At 36.4% G+C, this 21,417-nt stretch overlaps 1 protein-coding gene across 3 annotated transcripts in view; it reads left to right on the top strand.

The window, feature by feature from the left end:
* The first annotated feature begins 16,082 nt into the window (after positions 1–16,082).
* Positions 16,083–21,417, top strand: part of CBR (NADH:cytochrome B5 reductase 1) — a 34,424-nt gene continuing 29,089 nt past the window's right edge. Inside the window, exons 1-5 of one of the 3 annotated variants that reach the window (XM_088941976.1) lie at positions 16,083–16,297; positions 16,424–16,565; positions 20,581–20,722; positions 20,918–21,008; positions 21,116–21,193. In XM_088941976.1, coding sequence (XP_088798102.1) covers positions 16,463–16,565; positions 20,581–20,722; positions 20,918–21,008; positions 21,116–21,193 — 414 coding nt within the window. In that variant the 5' untranslated portion in view covers positions 16,083–16,297; positions 16,424–16,462. Of the gene's footprint in view, positions 16,298–16,335; positions 16,566–20,580; positions 20,723–20,917; positions 21,009–21,115; positions 21,194–21,417 lie in introns of those variants that run through there. The other 2 variants (XM_088941975.1, XM_088941974.1) reach the window with 2 other exon arrangements.

Genomic DNA, 21,417 nt, shown 5'->3' with positions numbered 1-21,417 from the left:
AGAACTAACTTGATGGCAAATCCTCATCAGCAAAATGAACATATAATTTCTGGGATGGGATTAGACTTATAGAAAAGATTAAGCCTGTCTTCTAGGAAATCCTCCCCAAATACTTGAGATATGGGTGTAACTAGTGTAAGATAAGGATGAAGAAGACCAATGATGTGAATGGCTTTCATTAGATTAAAATATTAAAAAACAAATATTTATACTACAAAGCATTTAAATTGTACTCAAATTATGCCTAATACAATCCTAACAGAATTATAGTTGTTATATAAGATCGAGAATATCAATCAATTGGGTCTTGATAAAGAGATCTTGTCTTCTATCAACAATTGCCTTGCTATCTTGAACATTCACGTGTTCATTATTATCTCCAATCTTCCCCCCCGAACTCAATGGCCAAGCAACAACATTGAGTTTTCCATGTAACAATTGAAAACAAGCACAAGCCATGCCTTTAGTAAGAATATCAGTTATCAATCATCAGAAGATCTTGTATCTCTCTCTCTCTCTCTCTCTCTCTCTCTCTCTCTCTCTCTCTCTCTCTCTATATATATATATATATATATATATATATATATATATAAACCTGATCATGACTAAGTGAAAATAAACTTCTCTGTGTTTGGTATGAGCTTGGTAGAGTGAGATATAGAGAAGATTTTCTTCTAAGTAGGTGACACCTATGTTGTCACATCAAATAGTAGGAGAGAAACAAGTAACTTTGAGTTCTTTTAACAAAGAACAAAGCCAAATAATCTCTGCAATAAGATGAGCCAAGAAGTAGAACTCAACCTTTGCACTAGATTGAGCAATTGTAACCTACTTGTGGGCTCACCATAAAACCAAATTAGGGCCAAAGAACACAATATATCCACCTGCAAAGTAGCAACCATTATGACAATCCACCTAGTTTGCTCCACATTAGGCATGAATAGATGGAGAACCACCATTAGTGAAATCCAAAACATGATCAGAAGTTCCTTTAAATAGAAAAAATATATGCTTAAAAAGTTCCAATGAACATCAATGAGGGCTCATAAGAACTAACAAGCCTTATTAACAACAAATGAGATATCAAGGCGAGTAATGGTAGCATATTGTATAGAGCCAATTATGTGGCGATATAAAGAGGGATCATTGAGAGGGGTGCCATCCTCTTTGGATATGTGGCAATTAGTAGACAATGAAGTAGCAATTAATTTCGGTCCATCAAGACCAAGTTGAACAATAATATATATAATATATTTACACTGAGAGAGTTCAAACTCAGAATAAGTAGCATGAGCTTCAATCACAAGAAAGTAATGCAAGTCACCTAAGTCCTTAATTGTAAACATAGTGACCAATTGAGAGAGTAAACGAGAGAGAGTTGAAGCCTTGTTACTAATTTAATCCAACAAGGATAAGGATGGACTTTAGAATCATGGCAGTGAGGAAGGAAGGTGTTAATTATCTTTGAGTGGAGTGGAAATCAACTCCCTCTTACAAAGGTTGGTTCCCCTATTTATAGAGGTAAGGGAACAAGGGTACATGCATGAGCAAAAATTCCAAAATATTCCAAAATATCCCATTGATTTCTCCTCAAGATGCGTGTCTCCTTAGGAGGCGGTACATATCAATATAACATCCAGGTACAACCAAACATGGTTTCCTTGAGGTATTAATTACATGTCTGACCCCTTCAACATGACCCTCAAGCACAACATCACGAGGCATAATCATCAAGTCGAAATATTGTGGTGTTGTGAGGAAACTTAGTGAGGCGAGACATTGATCTACTGAGGTGACTCACAAGGTTAAGCTATCATGACCTCACAAGGCAACTTGCGAGGCTCGGCCTATGTGGCCTTGTGAAGTAGTTAACGAATTTGTGAACTTACTCAAGACTTTACAAGGCCAAGTTGGCTCAATTTCGCTTCCATGCTACACTATTATGTCATGAGTCTATTATTTGTTCTAGATTTTATTACACATATCAATGCGGTTTTACTACTTTCGAATATATATTAACTGTCTTACAACTAGTAAACAACAAGTCATCAATATAGACAGTAAGAATATTGTAGTATCACCATGCCTATAAACAAAGAAAGAAGAATTTGAATTGGTGGAAACAAAGCTCAAATGCACAAGATGAATGCATAAATTGGAGAACCAAGCCCTAGACATTTGTTTAAGACCACAGAGAACCTTTCTCATCTTGCAAACATAGTTAGGAAATTGAGAATCAACAAAACCTTGTGGTTGTGACATATAAAATTCCTCACTAAGGTCAACATGTAAAAATGCATGAACTAGAGATATCTAACTTCCTAATGAAGCAACCACATGTAATGGCAAGGCCAAAGATAGCCCTAATGAGAAAAGCTTTTCTTTATACCTTTAAATTGATCACCTAGCTTGATTATTGAGCAAACCCCATATAACAACAAGGCTTAACAATAGGGCTCAATGTATCACTACATCAATGCTTGGGTATACCTTCGAGCAAATCCTTGAGCACCAATGCATGTTTTATACCTTTGAATTCATCCATCAACATTTTGTCTGATATAATAAATCCACTTTAAACCAATAAGGGTGTGAGTACAAATTTCCACTAACCTATCAAATTCTTTATAGATAGCTTACCTCCATTCAACAAGTTTTTAGCTTGAGAAAAGCAAGATGGTTCCATAATAGCATTAGAAAAAAGGAGTAATTAACACAGTAGAAAAAATATACCTAATGGAAATCATGGCATGAGAAGAACTGGATTGTGACCTAATGGTCATTGAATGAGATTGAATTAGGGTTGGGGTAGGAGCTGCGTTTCTCATGACGATATCCAAATCTCTCATTTTAGTGACCAAATAGTGAGATGAAGGGAAATATCTACATGAATAGGAGCGATTTGTAATTAGAGAAGATAGTTTAGGAAAAGGAGAGGAAGGTGGTATTTCTTAGAAGGTAGAGAAAGAGAGGGAAGAGGGTAGGGTTGTACATACTAGAAACCTTAAAAGAAGAAAGGATCAATTTTATAATAGTAGCACAAGGAAACACAATTTCATAAAAAAAAAAAAACATCTCTAGTAACAATGATTTGACAAAATGAAGGTTTTAAAAAACGATAATCATTATGGTAAGAACTATAACTAAGAAAGATGTGAAGAGAGGAGCAACAACTGGGCTTGTGTTTATTGTAAGGACAAAAACAAGGATAACAAGTGATAACTTTGTATTTTGATGCCTTAAGTGCATCATTTCAGGGGTATTTTAAGCCTTAGAATAGTTAAAATGTGTAATTTTCCTATTTAAATTCAATAATGTGACCTCTGAGGGTCCCTATGCAAATCCTAGGGAAAACTGGAGAAGTTTCAGAGCTGAAATGTAGTTTTTGGGAAGCTAATGTGAATTCCAATTGAGAGAGGGGGTATTTCTGTGAAAAACTGAGCACAGGAGGGCGCCTCCTATCTGCCAAACCCAGATAGGCGCCCCTCCTACTGTATTAGCATACTCCCCTCTCCTTATCAAACCCTAGGGCGCCTCCCCACTCATTCTTTTCACCTCTAGCAAACCCTAGCCGCCCTAGGTTATCAAATCTCCACCCTCCACTCTCTCCTAACCTCTAATCTCAACCATCCAAGCCTTAGCAGCCCCTTATACCCTTAGATCTCTCCCTATACAACATCCTAGCCTTAAACCTCACTCCTTAAACCTCAACCAATCACCTTAGGGTGCCACATCACACCGACCAATCACATTCCTCCAACTCTAGGTGCCCAAATCTGCTCCTTCCATTCTAGGTGTCCAAATCTCAGCCCTACATAATATTGGGCGCCCTCTCCTTCTCTTTTCATTCTTAGGATCACCTTAGAACAATCTTAACCCTCCATTCTCAACCCTATGGTGCCCATATTTCTATGAAAAAACCCAGTTGTTACCCCTCTCATTCTCTCTAATCCCAGTTTTGTCCACCATTCTCTATAAAAAGGACCCCAAGGGCCCTGAAGAAGGGGTTGGTCAATTCACCCAATTCACAAGGCTAAGGTTTCTTGGCGTATTCAAGGGTTGTAAAAAGGAATGACGCCCAGATCTTGTTAGGAGGGGTTCCTGCAAGCAGTCCAACCAATCCGCAACTATCACCACTGGATTTGATCAACCATCCCTTTTGTTTTTTTTTTTTATTTTCTTTTATGTTATTTTTATTCTGGCAATCATTTAGATTTTATTTCTATTGGATCTTGTCCCCAAGTAAGAGAAAATGTTGTTCTTGAGAAGTTCAAGGGTAGAGGAAGAGGAGAATGCCCAGGCAAGAGGAGGGGTTCCTGCTTGCAATTCGCCTAACCACCACTACCACCTCTGGATCTGGATCCCAACTAGTTTCCTATAGTTTTATATTTATTTTTTATGCGTGTTTTTATTTTCTATTCTTTAATTTCCAGTTTTTATTTTACTTTTGCAATTTTTTTTTTATCAAATTTAATTTTTGTCTTCCTTTCTGCAAATCTGAAATTCGGCCAGGTAAGACGAAAGGCCCAGCTCGAGGAGTTCGAGGGTCAAAAGATAGATCCGGAGATTGCTACCTCTAACCAAGTTGTAGATTTTTATATTTAGTTTTTTTTGTTATTTATTTATTTTTCTGCAATCTTTACTTTCAGCATTGTTAGAATTTTATTTTAATCGATTCCGGTTCAGTTAATTAAATTTTGTATTTCTACAATCTCAAATCTTGTTATTTTGTCTGAATTGAAGTACGTAACAAAATTTCGCTCGCTTCCCTATGGATACAACCCCTTTCTCACCACTAACTGCATTTTGTAGTTATTTTGATAATCAAAATAATTATAAATATTGAAACTGGTGTTCCGAAGTGGTTAACGACACACTTCTGAACACACCAATAAGCACATCCAAAAAAATCTTTGAGAAAAGAATTGTAACAGAGTGGATTATATAAGTACATAAACCTGGTTAACCCCTCATAAACATGGGTCAAATTGGGCCAATTTAAATCAACTATTAACTTAAATAGGGATATTTGCATCAACTTAAGTTTTAAAAATTTCTGGAATAATAATTGAAGGGGTAAAATAGGTAAAAGCAAAATACAAGAATACGGAGGTCCAAAACATTATAAATAGGCCCCATACCCATATGTGACCTATGAAGACTAACACATCCATTAAACCCATCAGGGGGGAGACCCATATTTTTCTCTCTCCTCCTTCCCCCCTCCCCCCCTCTCTTTCTCTTTCTCTACAATCACCATTAGGGGTGCAATCAAGCCGAGCTGAGTTGAACTTTTGCATGTCTTAGCTTGGTTCAACTAAAATTCTATTAGGCTCAAGTTCAAGTTTGAGTTTGATTCAAACTCTATTTCCTAGTTTGAGCTCAGTTTGATTAAATATTCAATGAGCTTAAATTTGGCTTAAAAGCTTAAAATTCAACATATTTTATTTATAATATATATATATATATATATATACACATATATGATATATCTTTTTATAATATATAGTATATGTATATTCTTATATTATATAGAATATTAAAATATATTTTTACAAAAAAAATCATAATATATTATAATAAATAAACTTTATTGGAATCAAACTCAAATTGAGCCTAATCAAAATTGAGCTAGTACTATTTGACTAAAGCTCAATCCAATTGTAACCCTTATCACTGGCATTGCTTTCATAGCCATTTTCCTCAGGCTTTTGGAGTTAGACCACAAGTTCCAAATCCACTAGCTTACATCAAGAATTTATGGTTCATCTCCAATCTCTAGGGTAGGTGGCACTACAAAAATTTCTATCGAGAGGAGGAAGCATCACTCTAGCTAGGGGTGGCAACGAGACGAACTTTTTACGAGCTGCTCGAGCTTGGTTCATAAAAAGCTCGGCTCGACTCGGTTTCAACTGAGCTCAAGCCCAATTCACTGGCTCAATTTTTAAACGAGCCGAGCTCGAGCCTACTAGAGCTCGACTCGTAAGGCTCATGAGCCAGCTCGAATATATATATATATATATATATATATATAAAATAAAATTATAAAAAATAATATATATATATATAATAAAAATATTAGAATTCTTAATTTTTTAAATATCAAATAAAAATATTTTTATATATAATTTTTTATTTTTATAAAATATTTTTTCTCAAAATCGAGTTTGAGCCGAGTCGAGCTCGAGCTCAAGGTTCTGGCTTGAACCGAGTTCGAGCTCAAGCCTTGTAGAACATTCTCGAGCCGAGCTCGAGCTTGGTACTATTCGGCTTAGCTCGGCTCGAATCCACCCCTAACTCTAGCCCATAGTTCGTCACTATCAACACTTGCAGTAGACCTTTGTGCTTTGTCCTCTCCCTTACATGCCTTGAAAGAAGAACAAATTCTTTAATTACAAATTGAGAAACCCCATATCTCTGACACTCCACCACAATCTCATGGCTCAACTTGACTTCCAATTTGTCCTTTAAGTTGTGTTTGGTTGCAGTGCAATTTTATTTGCACTAGTACAAATGTATGGGAGTACAAATGAAAAGAAAAATGCAAATTTTCATTTAATTTTGTTTTGGGTTTTACTTTATTTTGCTTGATGCCTTAATTTAGTTCATTTGTGATGAAATCAAACAAAATAAGTTAAAATTTAAAACAAAAATAGGTCAAATTTGCATTCAAATCATTTGCACTGCCATAGTTTCACATCGGTACAAATTTATTTGCATTGCAATCAAACACAGCCTTAGCTTAATTTTTTGGCATCAATCGTTCTTTCATCATTTCCAGTCCAAGCAAAAATATCTAAGACCACCATGATATGAAGACTAGCGGTCGACTAGAAATTGTGGCTCTAATCAAGATTCATTAGAAATTTGTGGAAGTTGCAACTCAACATCACCAATGGCATTGCTTCCATTGTAATTCACAAGAGCCAACTATTACAATGGATTGAATTGATGTTGATTTCTTTCTTTTCCCTTACAATCTAGAGAGTCTCTTAAATTTTTCTGATGTTGTTCTTCTAGTGTTGGACTATTCACTAGCAATTAGGTAGCATATTTTGTCCCACCCTTCTCTCGCAATCGTTACTACTATATGCTAAGGTTGAAAACCAAACAGAGCAATGACTTGTGAATCCATGAACAGGGCAATGGTTTACAGATTCTTTAACTCTATAATCTCCTTATTATCATCATATTTTATTCCTTCCAAGACTTGTCCCATGCATTTTTTTTTTCTTTTCAGCTTAGATCTATTTTGCAATTATTAAGCACTTCCTTTTGTTTAGCCAAATATGAGTGAACCATACTCAATGTTTTTTATTTCAAAAGTGAAATTGCAAGAAATAAAGTTTATTTAACTCACTGTAAACACAAGATTGCCATGGAGTATTTGACTATTGTTTGTTTTTGTTTATTTCATACATGTATGTAACTCAATTTTCAACTTTCAGATATCCAACTGGCCAAATCAATTCTTCCAATGAAAGTCACACTACTCACTTTCTCTATAACTTTTCAGCACTTCAGTTTTGGATCACTTAGGTACCAAAATAGGGCAATTCAATCTCTCCTTTAGGGCTGGTTGAAATCTTCTTTTTGAGCTCTATATCTATCTATCTATCTATCTATATATATATAGTAAGTGTGCACATGCTTTTGCATGTGGCAATTTTTTTTTATTATAATTGTAGATAATAAGTTTCTGAAATTTCTACATAGTTTTTTAATATTTCTATGTCTATAAAAATTATTCTTATTTGTTACACTTTTTTTGTTTAATAGAAAGAAAATGCAATATTAGAGATGTGCCCATACATTTTCTACAATTTCTTTTTTTCTTTTTTGTATTTTTATACTTTTATGCGCTTTAATATGTTTTCAATTTTAATTATTATTTAATTATAACATCAAGGGTAATGCATTTGGCCCAAAAAGGTTGAATTGTTGACTTACCACTAAATAGGAAAACAACTCCATTTTTAGGTTGGCTTTAAACTTATATTTTATTTCTATCATCAATAGAAACAATTATTCTTTGTCACACTATTTTTTTATTTAATATGTAATTAATATAAAATGTTAGAGATATGCCCAGATATTTTATACATAATTTATATATTTTTTTGGATAATTTTTTGTGTTTTTATCTTTTTATCTTTTTATCTTTTATTATTTAATTATGACTTCACAATTTGGCACATTTGACCTAAAAGATTGAATTGTTGATCTACCAACAACTAGGAAAACAATTTCATTTTTGGGTTTGTTTTAAATATTGTATATTATTTCCATCACTAGAAAGTTAAAAACAATTCTTGTTTATCATATTTAATTTTTAATATGATAAATATAAAATATTACAGATGTGTCTAAGTGTTTACTACAAAGTTTCTATACCATTTCTATTTTAATTTTTATCTTTTTTTTTATTTTTATTATTTAATTAGGAGATCAATGATTGACACATTTGACCTAGATGGTCAAATTGCTTACTTGACACCAAGATGGAAGAACGATTTCACTTTTGAGTCAATTCTAAAAAGCATGTATTTTATATCATTAAAACTATTGAATATAGATCTAATTGATAGAATTTTTTGGTAAGAAGAATAATTTAAATATAGGGTTCAATATGAGAATGGGAATTAATACTATAAATAAAAGACTTAATGAAGGGAATTGAATGAGGAGAAATGTAGTGATTCAAATTACCTTTTGTGCCCTCACAATTAGAGATGACCAAATTAAAAAATAGGGGTATTCTAATCAAGAATATGATTGAATGAATGTTAATGAGAAACAATATATTAAATATGACTTAATGAGAGAGATTTAAATTAGGAGAAAATTTGTTATTCAAATCACATTTCTATCCTTACAAGTAGAGAAGGATAAAATAAAAAATTTAGAGTATTTTAGTGAAACAAGAAAGTCTCAACTTTTTTCTCCTTTTTTTGAAATCTCTATTTTTGTAATTCCACGTCATTTTCTTTTCACACCAATTTGAAACCAATTTTGTGCATGTTTTGCTAGTTATGTGCAATTACCCACACAAAAACGTTTCATGGGAGGATAGAATTGATACAATCAAACTTAAAGGTTCCATCTCACACTTTTGATTTACAATTGTTGAATTTACAGCGGTATTGATACAGTCAAACTCAAAGGTTAATGCATCTCCCACTTTCTATTTCAACTATTGAAGATAATGCTTTGTTTCCATTTCATTGTGTTTTCTCCACTGTAGGAAGTTTTCTTTGGGCTGGTTCCATCTCAGTCAAGGGTTATCTTACATCATGGAGGGAGAGAAGATATAGGAGTTTCATACACATTAAATGTTGATATACATCTCCAAAAAAATGTCGATTACATGAACCTTCATTTCAAGAGTTTTTGATCATTTCTGCAGTATCCTTAGGGTTGTTTAGAAGCGAAGGAATAGGGTCCTAGAGCCCCAAAAACCATAGCAGTGTTCAAATAAGTAAACTTTGATTTGAACAATTTATGCTAAATCCTATTTGTGTTCAAATAGATGTATATTTATTTAACCTTTTTCACTACCTACCACCAACCATAGGATCGTTTATATGCTTAAGTGTGGAGTAATTAGTGTATTAAAATGAATGTTGTTATATGTAACTTTCTTCCCTAAATTCAACAAACACCATAGCACAATGGCGGGTTAAGAAGATAAGGTTACTAGTTGAACTTTTATGTTTCTAAACCCACAAACCAACACTATTGTAGAGATGATGGGCCTAATGGGCCTTAGTTATATGGGCATGTTTTCTTTTCATATTATTGTCTTTAGTGTTGGCTGCCTTACAAAGGGCACTCATGTAATTGTCCTTATTTTGACAGCAATAGAATAAAAGAAATCATTAGGGGATGAAGAGGGTTGGAACTTTCTCTCTTCTTCCTTCCCTTTCTTTCATCTTCTTCCTCCATTACTTTCTCAATTCCATCTTCTTCAATCTTCGTCTTCTTTTCTATTTTTTTTTCTTCATTATTTTTTATTATTGCAGGTGGGATCTACAACTTGGTATTTGAGTGCGACAGTCTGACCATTTCTTTTGTTCTTCTTAATCCCATACGCGGGTTGTATGGAGAGTTGATTAGTTAATTGATTAACAAGTATTCAATACAGTTAGAGGAGTTATTTGGAGAAGATTACAATGTTGGTTTGGGGCCCAAGGTAGGATCTTGAAGAGTTTTTGAAAAACCTTAGCCAACTAGAGAGTTTTTTGATTACGGGGTATAGAGGGAGTCTGGAAGTGGTGCATGGGGATAGAATAGAAGCATTTTGACTTTCTTTAAGATCGGCCTTACTTAGAAAGGTTTGTAAAGCCTTTGGTAGGAGTGACTAACTAGATTTTTCCCCTTTCTTCCATTTTGTTGAGTCTAGTGAAAACCCTAATTTGATTATTTGAGGAGTAGTCATTAACTTAGGACAGTAAGTCTTGACTAGTAACACCTTATTTTGTTTTTCATTTGTCTTCATTTGGCCAATGAAGTGAACTAGAGGTGAGATGAAACTCTCCACCGATTTCGAGTTTGGTCAAGGTGGGTCTATGGAGACTCTATTAGAGGTAATAACTTCAAAAAAGTTGGATAAAGCCAATTTTTTAGCTCGGTCTCAATATATAAAGATCTATGTTTGTAATAGAGAGAAATGGGGCTCCATCACTATGACCGATTAGAAACCTGCATAGGATGACCCTACCTATGAGAGGTGGATGCAGGAATAACACATTTTAGTGGGTTGGTTAGTGAATTCCATGAAACCACATATCAATCAGCATTACCTAAAGATGGAGACCACAAAAGAGGTGTGGAACAAGTGTCAACACTCAATTTTTGCTCAGTCCCTTCACCATACTTCTTTGTACCCTACTCTTAAACCCCAAAACTCGGAATCACAATCAAATGAAATTAAGACTTTACAAAGCTAAAAAATCCCTCTTTTGACACAATCCATAGGATAAATGAAAACCTAAAGACCCACATCGACATCCAATCAAATATGACCTATAGACATAAAAAACTATAAATTAGTCACACATCTTCCTTTTTAACGGCCATGATCCAACACATCCATCAGTTCAAGATCATTAAGATACAATTAACTAACTAATCCCACTACAAAAATTTCAATCCGACGGCCCTACACAACTAGATTTAGAAAACCTAGATTAACCATTTATTTCTCATATTAGAACCATTCACTTGACTCCTCATCATAATCTACACATACCCACCAAATTTTAGCTCAAAATTCCCCTGTTTGACCTACCACCAAGCTTAGGTTATATTTCAGCAAATGTTATTGACTAGAGTTTATCATCCATCTTCCCAACTTCATTTGACCAATCAAACCTCATGATTGTGTTCAAAACCCCAAAAAAAACCCAATACATCAAATTTCATGACCAAACTCCTCCATTTGATCATTAAAAACATGAGATTCCATTTTGGATCATCTCGTTAACTGATAAACCATTAATCTAAACTAAATCTTTCAGTCTACACCTCTAATCGAAGATCCACCACTTCCATCCGATTAAGGATGTTCAAAAGTGCCTACCCACCAAATTTAATCCCAAAATTAACTCGTTTGACCCTTCATCAAACAAAGATTATATTTTAGTAAATCTCATTGATCCAAATTTATTAGGCATAGATCTCCATCATCTCGACCCTATTAGGCCTATCAGACTTCATCACTGTGTTCAGAGACCCAAAAAACTCCAGTGTATCAGACTTTACATCCTAATTCACCTGTTTGATCGTTAAATCAGGAAGATGTCATGTCGGTGCACCAAATTGAATCGCCACCTCATCTGTCACAATTTAAAACCTCAAAAGTGTGATAGATGATGTCAAACCCATTCTTGTCCTGTTCAAAAACTGTTATGACAAACACGCCCCAAGTTCCCATTGGATGCACAAAATCCATGAAAACCACCCCCAAATTGAAGAAAACCTTTTACCAAAGAAGAATGCTTGATTGGGCGCCATTTTCTTTGAAAAATCTTTGCCTATTTATGTAAAAAAATCTCTATTGAATACCAAGGACTATAGTTGAATGAGTTCCAGACCACTTCTTCTCCCTTCCTCTAAAAATAGACCCAACTCAAGCTTTAAGAGGAGGAGAAAACCTGAGGGGACTTTCGAGAGAACTTTGGGTGCGAATATGAAGAGGGGAGATCTTAGAAGCACTCCCAACCTCTGTAAAACTTTTATTTACGAAAAACCCCCAGATATTTGAACCTTAAACTTCAAAACCACCATCTATGTTTTAGATTTGAAAATTTCTCAAAATCCCCAAGGATTCATCCATATCAAACCTCTATTGGGTCCATTCAACTACTCTTTTGATAAGTTCGATTGTTTGAATATCGCTGTCAACTACTCTTTTGTAGCTCGAAATTTGTTAGGCCCGAGTTCTGGGCTTTTACTCTTCATTAATGGAAATTTGTTAGGCCCGAGTTCGAGCTCGACCCGACCAACGGGCCTACAACTTGGGCTCAAGCCCGGCCCTAATAAAAAGCCCGAAGCCCGAGGATTCACCGTCGGTGATTGCGTTCGCTGGAGCTGAGTTTGCGGTGACTGTGAGTTGTGACCTGCAATTTTAACAGTGATTAGTTTGCGTTTGAGCAAGAGAGAGAGAGAGAGAGAGAGAGAGAGAGAGAGAGAGAGAGAGACTCACTGCCTCGCCGATGCCTATATTCGTCGCCTCGCCGTCGTCGGTGTCTGAGATTTGAAAGATAAGTGAGATTTGAGAAGAGGAACGAGAGAGAGAAAGAAAGAGAGAGAATGAGAGAGAGAGAGAGAGGGAGAGAGAGAAGGAGATGATTCACCGTCGGAGTTGTTGCGCCGATGAACGTTCGCCGCTTCGCCGGTTGTGTGGCTACCTGAGGGTGTGAGGACTGAGAACTGTGGAAGATGTGGAGAAGAAAGGTTCGGCTGGAAAAAGAGGTAAAAGAAATAGGGGTATTCGACTAGGGTTTTTAGCTTTAATTACAGGTCAGGCCGGGCTCGGGCTGGGCTATTTCAACAAATCCCGAGCCCCGCTTGAATTTATTGTGGGCTGGGCTTTTTAGCCCGAGGTTAAGCCTGCGGGCTCATTTGCGTGTTCAAGCCCGTTCGGGGGCCGGGCCGGCCCGTCGGGCCACCCGACCCATGAATAGGTCTAGTGCTTTCTATGTTGTTGAAGTTCTGAGACATTGGAGAATCATTGTTCTCTAATTCTTCTAGACAGAGAATAAAGGCAAAGAGGCGAGGGTCTTAGGGAAGTCAGTACCTAAGACACGGTAACATCACCTCAAAATCGGTCTTAGGATAAGTTGAGAGCATGTTTTTTTTCAAACTTCATAAATTCCAACAACAATTTCTATTGTTTTTCGCATGAAATAGGGCATAGACAACTCCCATATTAAGTTGCTACAGCAACTTGGAGAGAGGGGTGCCTAAGACCTTTCCTCTCCCAATCCTTCCAGATTTAGAATCTTGTAGTTGTGTGTTTTTTCATATGGAGGACAGAATCACTATCAAAGACATAAATCAACTTTTCAGATCTAAAAATGATGGCCCATTTCCCCATTTCCTCTAAAAAATGGGTGGTGAGTGGTGACTCTATTTCTTTGACTCGGCTATGAGCTTCCTAGATCTCACAACACTGCTACAGAGACCAATTCCCAGAAGTTGAATGTTGCTAGGGCTTACAGGCTGAGGAATTATGTCAATAATGATAGGGGAGAAACGTTTGGCTATTTATTTCTCTGTGTTGAAATCTCTTTGGCAGGAGATAGGTGCAGGTTACAGAGGTCTTAATGAATCATTTTGCAAATGTTGGGACAAAGCCAAGGGATGGTACTAAGAAGAAAGGTGTGGTATATGAGTATTACAAGAAACACACAAATGATACATGTTAGAAACTACACTAAAAAATTATACCTCCTAGATTCAAGAATAACTACAATGGTAAGAAGAGTGGGGCTAGGAGTAGTGGCAATGCCAATGTAGCCACCACTTCTTAGGTTGAAAAGGGTTATGGTGATGAGAATTAATGAGGGAATATCTTGCAACTACTAGAGCAGAGCATGAAAAGTATGGATAACTCATCAGCCACTTAAAGTTTACTAGTGTAGCCAGTGCATTTTCAAGAAATGACTCCACATCTACATATGCCCATTCAGGTATTTGTGCTACTATGAATCATGCTTCTATCTCATGTAATTGTAGTATTTCTTGAATAATTGATTCTAGTGCCTCTAACCATATGGCTAGTGTGTTCCATTTATTTCCTATTTATCAGCTTTTATCTAGTTGAGATAAGATCGCCTTTGCTAATGGCTCCCTTGCTCCTATCTTTGGTAAGGGATACATCAGAGCTTTGGATACCCTCACCTTATCCTCAGTTCTTCATGTTCCTAAACTAAATACTAACTTGCTTTTAGTTAGTAATTTGACAAAATTCTTGAACTGTAGTGTGACTTTTTTTCTTTATTATGTTTTTAAGACATGAAATCTCAAAAGGTGATTTGGAGTAGCCATGAGGTGAATGAGATATACCTATTGGACATGTCTGGTCAGAGTCAAGTATCACTTCAAAGAGCAACTTTTGGTTCAAATGTGTTAGAGTCTATCAGTCATATTATGTTATGTCATTATCATTAGGGTCTTATTTATTTTTCTTCATTGAGTCTTTTGTTTCCAACATTGTTTAAGGAAACTAAAGTGTTAAGTCTACATTGTGAGGGGTTGTTTAAAAATAGAACAAGAATGAAGAAAAAAATGAGAGAAGGTATGTTTTGAAAATTTAAACATACGAAAATCAAATTTCCAAAACTTTAGGGGTACTTTAAGTAGGGTTTCAAACCTTATGGGTACTTTAAATAATTGTCAGAAAGTTTAAAGGTATTTAAGTAATTTTCCCTTTTATTTAAGTAATGGAATACCGATAGGGGTGCAAATGGATCATATCATGGTCTAATCCGATTTGAAGTTTGATCCTTTTTTTGTTGGATTTGAATATCCCCATTTCGGATTTTTGGATCAGATTTGATCAGATAATAGGATTTGATTAAAAATAATCAAATTCGGATTTGTGTGTGTGTTATTTATTTATAGATATGTTATTTATATTGCATTTTTGTAAATTTTTTATATTATTTATTTTTTATAAAAAACATGTTTATATATAAAGAAAATGGTTAAAAAAATACTTGCATTTTTTGTTTTTTATTTAAATGGTTATATTTTCTTTTTCTTCTAATAATTTATTATTATTTTTAAATTAAATTAAATCAAATCATATTCGGATATCCAACATCTTTATTGGATTTGAATTTGAATCAACATTTGTGAGATCTGATCGGATCTTCAAATAGAACCACATCAAATTCGGATATACCCATATTCGAATATGACTGGTGCCTTCACAACACGCCCCACATATGCATCTCATCATGCATTGAAAACATTTTCAATACTTGTTATCGGGAGATGTTTTCGAGATCAGCTTCAATCAGTGCAATACCCATTTGAGACACCATTCCAACAACCTTTACAACCTTTTACATTGGGAATATCTCTATACCTATGTAATTTATTTCATGGGGAGATATAAAAGTTTGGGATAAGTAGATTGTACTCCCCTAAAAAATCTGAAATTACAGATCTACTAACAGCCACCTATAAACCGCATCTTGCCCGTGCATTTGGCATTAATCCACGGTCAAAATTCATTCTACCCGGTTGAGGTGGACTGAACAGTTGAAACCCCTTCAAGTTTTCAATACACGGTTGGTACGTACTGTACAGGGAATATCTCCGTAACTATGTACTTGGGGGAGATATTCGCAATGGAAAGCCAAAGAAGCTATTCGAAGATGGAAGCCGAGTTCGGTTGTTTGGTACACGGTTGGTACGTACTGTGTGGGGCGCTTACGCCCATTCGGCTGTTTGGTATCACTACCTGTCTACAGAGAGATCGGATCTGCTTTTCACTCAGGGCGCCTCACACGCGCCTCACGCACATCCAACATGTACTGGGATCATCTGGGGAGGCGTTCCCAATGCACGGTGGATGTACATGTGCGGCGCCCCTGTGTGAGGAGCAGATCCCGCCCTCTGCCACATGCTAAAAGCCCACAAAATCACCCTACTTGTTTTTCAAACTCTAACTAAGTCTGAAGTTGAAGAAGGAGCGGTATTTTGCAGATGAACCAAAAAAGAAGGTAGAGGTGGTATTGGTAGCTATCCACAGTAAAAGAGTTAGGTAGACCAGATCCTCCAGGTCTCCATCGACAACCATCTTTTTCTAATTTTATATTTCTAATATAAATAATAATTATGTCCCTCTCTCGTTAGCTGGAGAAAGAAAACAAGATTCTCTCCTTTGAATCTCTTCCCACCATTTCAGAAATCTAGGGATTCTAGGTGGATCAGACTCAGTGCAGAGATGGAGTTGTTACAGTCTCCTACGGTGGAGATAGTAGGCATTGCCGTCGCTCTTGCCGCCGTTGCTTCTGCTGCTTATATTTATTCTAACAAGAAACCCAGGGGTATAAGCTTCATTACTTGTCAATTTCGTTTGACCAAATTGTTTCGTTTTCTTTTCTACTTAAATTGGTCGAAGAGTAATTATAACGTTTTGATCTAGTCATAGTTGGTCCGTTACCGGGTTATTTAGATTTTGAGATGAGCTTCTTTCTTTAAAGTGCTGCAGTTTCCTCATGGTGTAATCATCACTAGTTCTTCCACTTTTGTTATGACAATCAAGTAACGATAGTTGCGTTTTCTCGACTCTTGCACTATATGGTTCATTGCCCATGTTTTATTGCAAATACTAAAGGAGTTGTATTTCTATTTTTATCTTTCTGCAATTATATCTGTATGGGGTCAATTACTCCTCAAGTTTAGCAGAGTCCATTTCATATCTCCTTCTCTTGGAAATTCCTCTATCTCTCCAGGAAAAAAAAACAATAAGAATAGATCTCCGTGTTTTTACTTTATTAACCTTTTCTATTAATAGGTTTTCGATCGTTATCTTACTTCTTGAAAGTTAAATGATAATTGGTTCTTGTGAAGATGCAGTGACTCAACATCCCAGGCTTCCGTGATCCAATAAATATTGACCACTTCATCCATGCTTTCACGCTTTTAAAATGTGAAGATTAAGTTTCCCTAAAGGCTATAGCATGGATGACATACCCATGTCCTGATTGACCATGTCTGTCTAGAACTTCAGTGTTTCTAAAACAGAAGTCTACAGTCTTATATCTTACTGATCATTGATTTAGGTCTTTTTAGCTCTTGATAACAAAATAAATGACAGATAGTTGCTTCTATGATAATGAGTTTCATAGATATTGAAAATTGGGTATATCTGTGTAACTTAAATGCAATAGTTTGGAAACGAAATTACATTTCTCTGGGTGGGAGAATAACTTTCATCAAATCTACCTTAGCTAAACTTCCCATCTATTATATGTCGGTTTTTAGGATGCCCTGAGTTATTGTGAGAATTTGAAAAGCTTGAGAGTTTTTTTGTGGGAACCCGGGGAAGGGAAGGAGGATCATTTTCTTAGTTGGGAGAAGGTGATGAAGTTGAAGGCAGAGGGGGGCTGGAGATTGGGAATGTTTTTTTTTTTTATTTTTATTTTTATTTTTGTTTTTGTTTCGATCAACAGAAATTAAGTTTTATTTTATAAAATAGTAAAAGTGGTGCTTAGTACAATATCAGTACAGAACTGTCAAACCCTTTCCTCAAACCTAAGTTACATAGAAGCCCAGAACAAAAGTTGTCTTGTATCTTCTTGTTTAGCTAGGAAATCAGCAAACCGATTTAAGCTCTGCTCCTATGTCCTTTGCGACCTATTGCATTCCTTACTGCATGTTTAAGAGTTCAAGGGGTGTGCCTGTTTGCATTTACCCAAGATATAACTACTTTTGAGTCCCCTTCCACCACAATTGATATGAAGCCCAACCATTTAGCTAATCTGAGCCCCCGCAGTAAGGCCAATAATTCAGCTTTTAAAGAGTTTTCCATGCCAATCGGTCCTGAATATAAGGCCAATATATTCCTTTCTGATTTTCTTTTCATCCCTCCTATTCCTGCCATGCCTGGATTCCCAAGGGAGCTCCCATCAAAATTCAGCTTAACTTTGTTACCTTTTGGAGGCTTCCTCTCCAGTCTCCATTAATATTCTATGTTTAACTCTTGAAGAGTGTCCTACCTCAGTCCAGGCCCGTAGAATGTCAGTCATAGAAAAGTTTTGGAAGCAGTCCAATGACTTTACCTACAAAGCTACCGTTAGTTTTATTCTATCAATCAAACCCTCCAAAGATTTGCTTTATTCAGTGAAAATCCTACTATTCCTTTCTTCCAATACAACCCAGAAAATTGCTGCTTTGGTGGCCTTCCATAGCACTTTCCCTATTTTCTTAGATTGTCTCAAGAAGTTGGGATTGAAAATGCCCACCACTTCCTAAGGGGGATCCACTTGCAATCAAAAAGAGAGCAGAAATTCAGAAAAACATCCAAATTTTATGCACAACAGGACAATAGATTAATAAATGAGATAGGGTCTCACCATTGCCGCTATTCAAGAAACAAATATGAGGAGAAAGGCAAACATAAGGCCTTCTTCTCTGCAGCATATCACAAATATTTACCTTACCAAGGAAAATTTCCTAGCAAAAGGCTTGAATTTTAGGAGGGATAGGCTTACACCAAACTCTTTCACTAGGAAGTCCACCCCTTGAGTTGTAGATGAGGCAAGGGATTTGTAAAAAGAAGAGAAAGCGAGTCCTCAAGGGAAGGGTCCAGATAGACTTGCCTTAGAGTGTCTAGTAGGTGAACCAAGGAAGAACATTCATTTTCTCTTAACCCTCTTTTGAATCCCAAGTTCCAGTCCAACCCTTAAGGAGAGACACAACAAAGAGATCGGGGTCTTCAAGTGGAGTTTCACCCACCCATAAATCTTTCCAGAAACAAATTCTGTCAACCCTTCCCACAGAAAACCTGGTGGAGTTAAGAAAGATTGGGTACAGATCATGAATTGCTTTCCATGGGGAAGCCGAAGAAGAATGAGGGTCTATTTTCACGTCCCAACCATTGCCTTCCAGCCCATGAATGCTTACAATTACCTTGTGCCACAACCTATCCCTCTCAAAAGGGAATCTCCATAACCATTTACCTAGGGATTGGGAATGTTAGAATGAAAAACTTGGCCTTATTGAGTAAATTGCTGTGGAGATTCCTGACTTTGACACAAAGTGGTATCAAGTATTCATGGGCTGTCAAATAATGGATGGGATACTGGTTGTCTTCATAGAGCTACCTTGGCTACTCCTTGGAAAGCCATCCACGACTTTCTTCCTGTTTTCCTTGCCATATAGGTATGGACCCTTAATCTTGTTGGGGTCTTCACTTGTAAGGCTTTTTTTTTTTTTTAGCCTCCTCACCTTCACTTTCTCCTATTTTTCCTACTAAGAAAATATGGCATTCTCCCATTCCTCCTAGAGTCTGTGCTTTCTGCTGGTGCTTGTCCCCCAACTGGTGTAGCTTATGCAAGCCAAATGGTGAGACTGCATTTTATCTCTTAATCTCCTACTCCTTTGTTGGCTTTATGAGGGATTTGTTTGCTTCACTTTTTGGTTGTAGTTGGCTCCTTCCTGTTAGCTTGGAAGGGTTGTTTAGCCATTCTGTTTGCAGTTGTACAAATAGGAAGGGCAGATTGATGTGGAAATGTACAAGGGTAGTAGTGATTTGGACAGTCTAGGAGGAAAGAAATTCTAGAATATTTGGGGAATAAGTATTGATAGAGGTCATAACCCTAAGAGTGGTACATTGGGTCAAGACCTTGGATCTTTTCTCAGATTTTAAGGTTGATGATTTTTTCAGAGCTTGGGGGGCTATAGCTGCCTCTTCTTCTAGACTGGTCACCTCTGCCTTGTGGTTGGCTGAAACTGAATTTCGATGGGAGTTGTGTGGGCAATCCAGGCCCCTTTGGAATTGGAGGCAATCAGGGATGAGAAGGAAATATATGTTCTCTATTCTCAGGTCCAATTGAGCAAGGTGATGTGGCAACAACTGAATTCTTGGCAGCTGTTTTTGGTGTTGAGAAAGCCAGAGAGTTGGGTTTTGGAAGGTTAGTTATTGAAGGTGACTCCAAAATAGTTGTGGACTGGCTAAATTACCCTTTATCTTGTTGTACTAGCTAATTGGTTCTGTAGAAAAATGTGACCTCCAAAACAGGGATATCTTGGTGCTTTCCCTGTATAGTTATGGTGTGTGCTTCCTTTGTTATAATTATGCTAGCTCATATAATTTTGCTTATCTCATATAACTATGGTGTGTTTGTGTGCTGAAAGGCATGGTATGTTCTTTCTTTCCTTTGTCTTTAGAAATTGATGTCAGTGTCTTTATCATCTTAGATTTGTAATTTTGGGCTCATTTACCTGCCTTTTCTATTAGCTCATCCCCTCTACACCTGCTTTCTTTAACACTGAGCCTTGGGGGAACTAAAAGTTGCTAGTATGCAACATTGGCTAACAAGTGATGTATGCTTATAGATTGTTTAGACCCTGAGAACTTTAAGGAATTTAAGCTTGTTCAGCGTACTCAGCTCAGCCACAATGTTGCTAAGTTTCGATTTGCTCTTCCTACACCTACTTCAGTGTTGGGCCTTCCAATTGGACAGCATATAAGTTGCAGGTTCGTTGCCTTGGTCTTGTCTCAGGTTTATTCAATTCACCGTATTTGAATTTATATCGGATTTTTAAAGGATCATCAAAACAGTTGGGCTCAATGAGTGTTGGTCCAAATCTTCTCATCTGTGGCACTTTAATACGCATGGTTGAGGTCTGGCGTTGGATTTCCATTCTGAATATTTAATATTATCTCAAACAGGGGTAGGGATGGCCAAGGTGAAGAAGTTATCAAGCCATACACCCCAACTACTCTGGATTCAGATCTTGGACACTTTGAACTAGTTATAAAGGTGCTCATCTGAAACCCCAGGAGTCAATTTTATTATTTTCTTGCTTGTTCTTTTGCCCCAAATGATTTTTGTTTTCTTTCTTGCATTTGGCTTTTGCACATGAGTAGATGTATCCACAAGGAAGGATGTCCCACCATTTCCGAGAGATGCGTGTGGGTGATTATCTGGCTGTGAAGGGACCTAAGGTATATACTCTTGCCTTTCAAGATGTTTTTTTTTTAATCAGCAACAGAAGCATTTAATTAATTAAAATTTACACAAATATACAATTTAGAAGAATCCTCTCCCCCTAGCTATCTCTCTCGAAACAAAATATTGCAATTCAGCCCAATATTCTTGGTTTCTATTAACCCCTTCGATAGCTAGCATATCAGCTATTCCATTTGCCACTTTATTAACCCATTGGACC

This window comes from Nelumbo lutea, chromosome 4 (genome assembly GCF_056320005.1).
Source record: "Nelumbo lutea isolate HS-2025 chromosome 4, American lotus-T2T, whole genome shotgun sequence".
Taxonomy (NCBI): domain Eukaryota; kingdom Viridiplantae; phylum Streptophyta; class Magnoliopsida; order Proteales; family Nelumbonaceae; genus Nelumbo; species Nelumbo lutea.
This window is presented reverse-complemented; position numbering and strand designations above follow the sequence as displayed.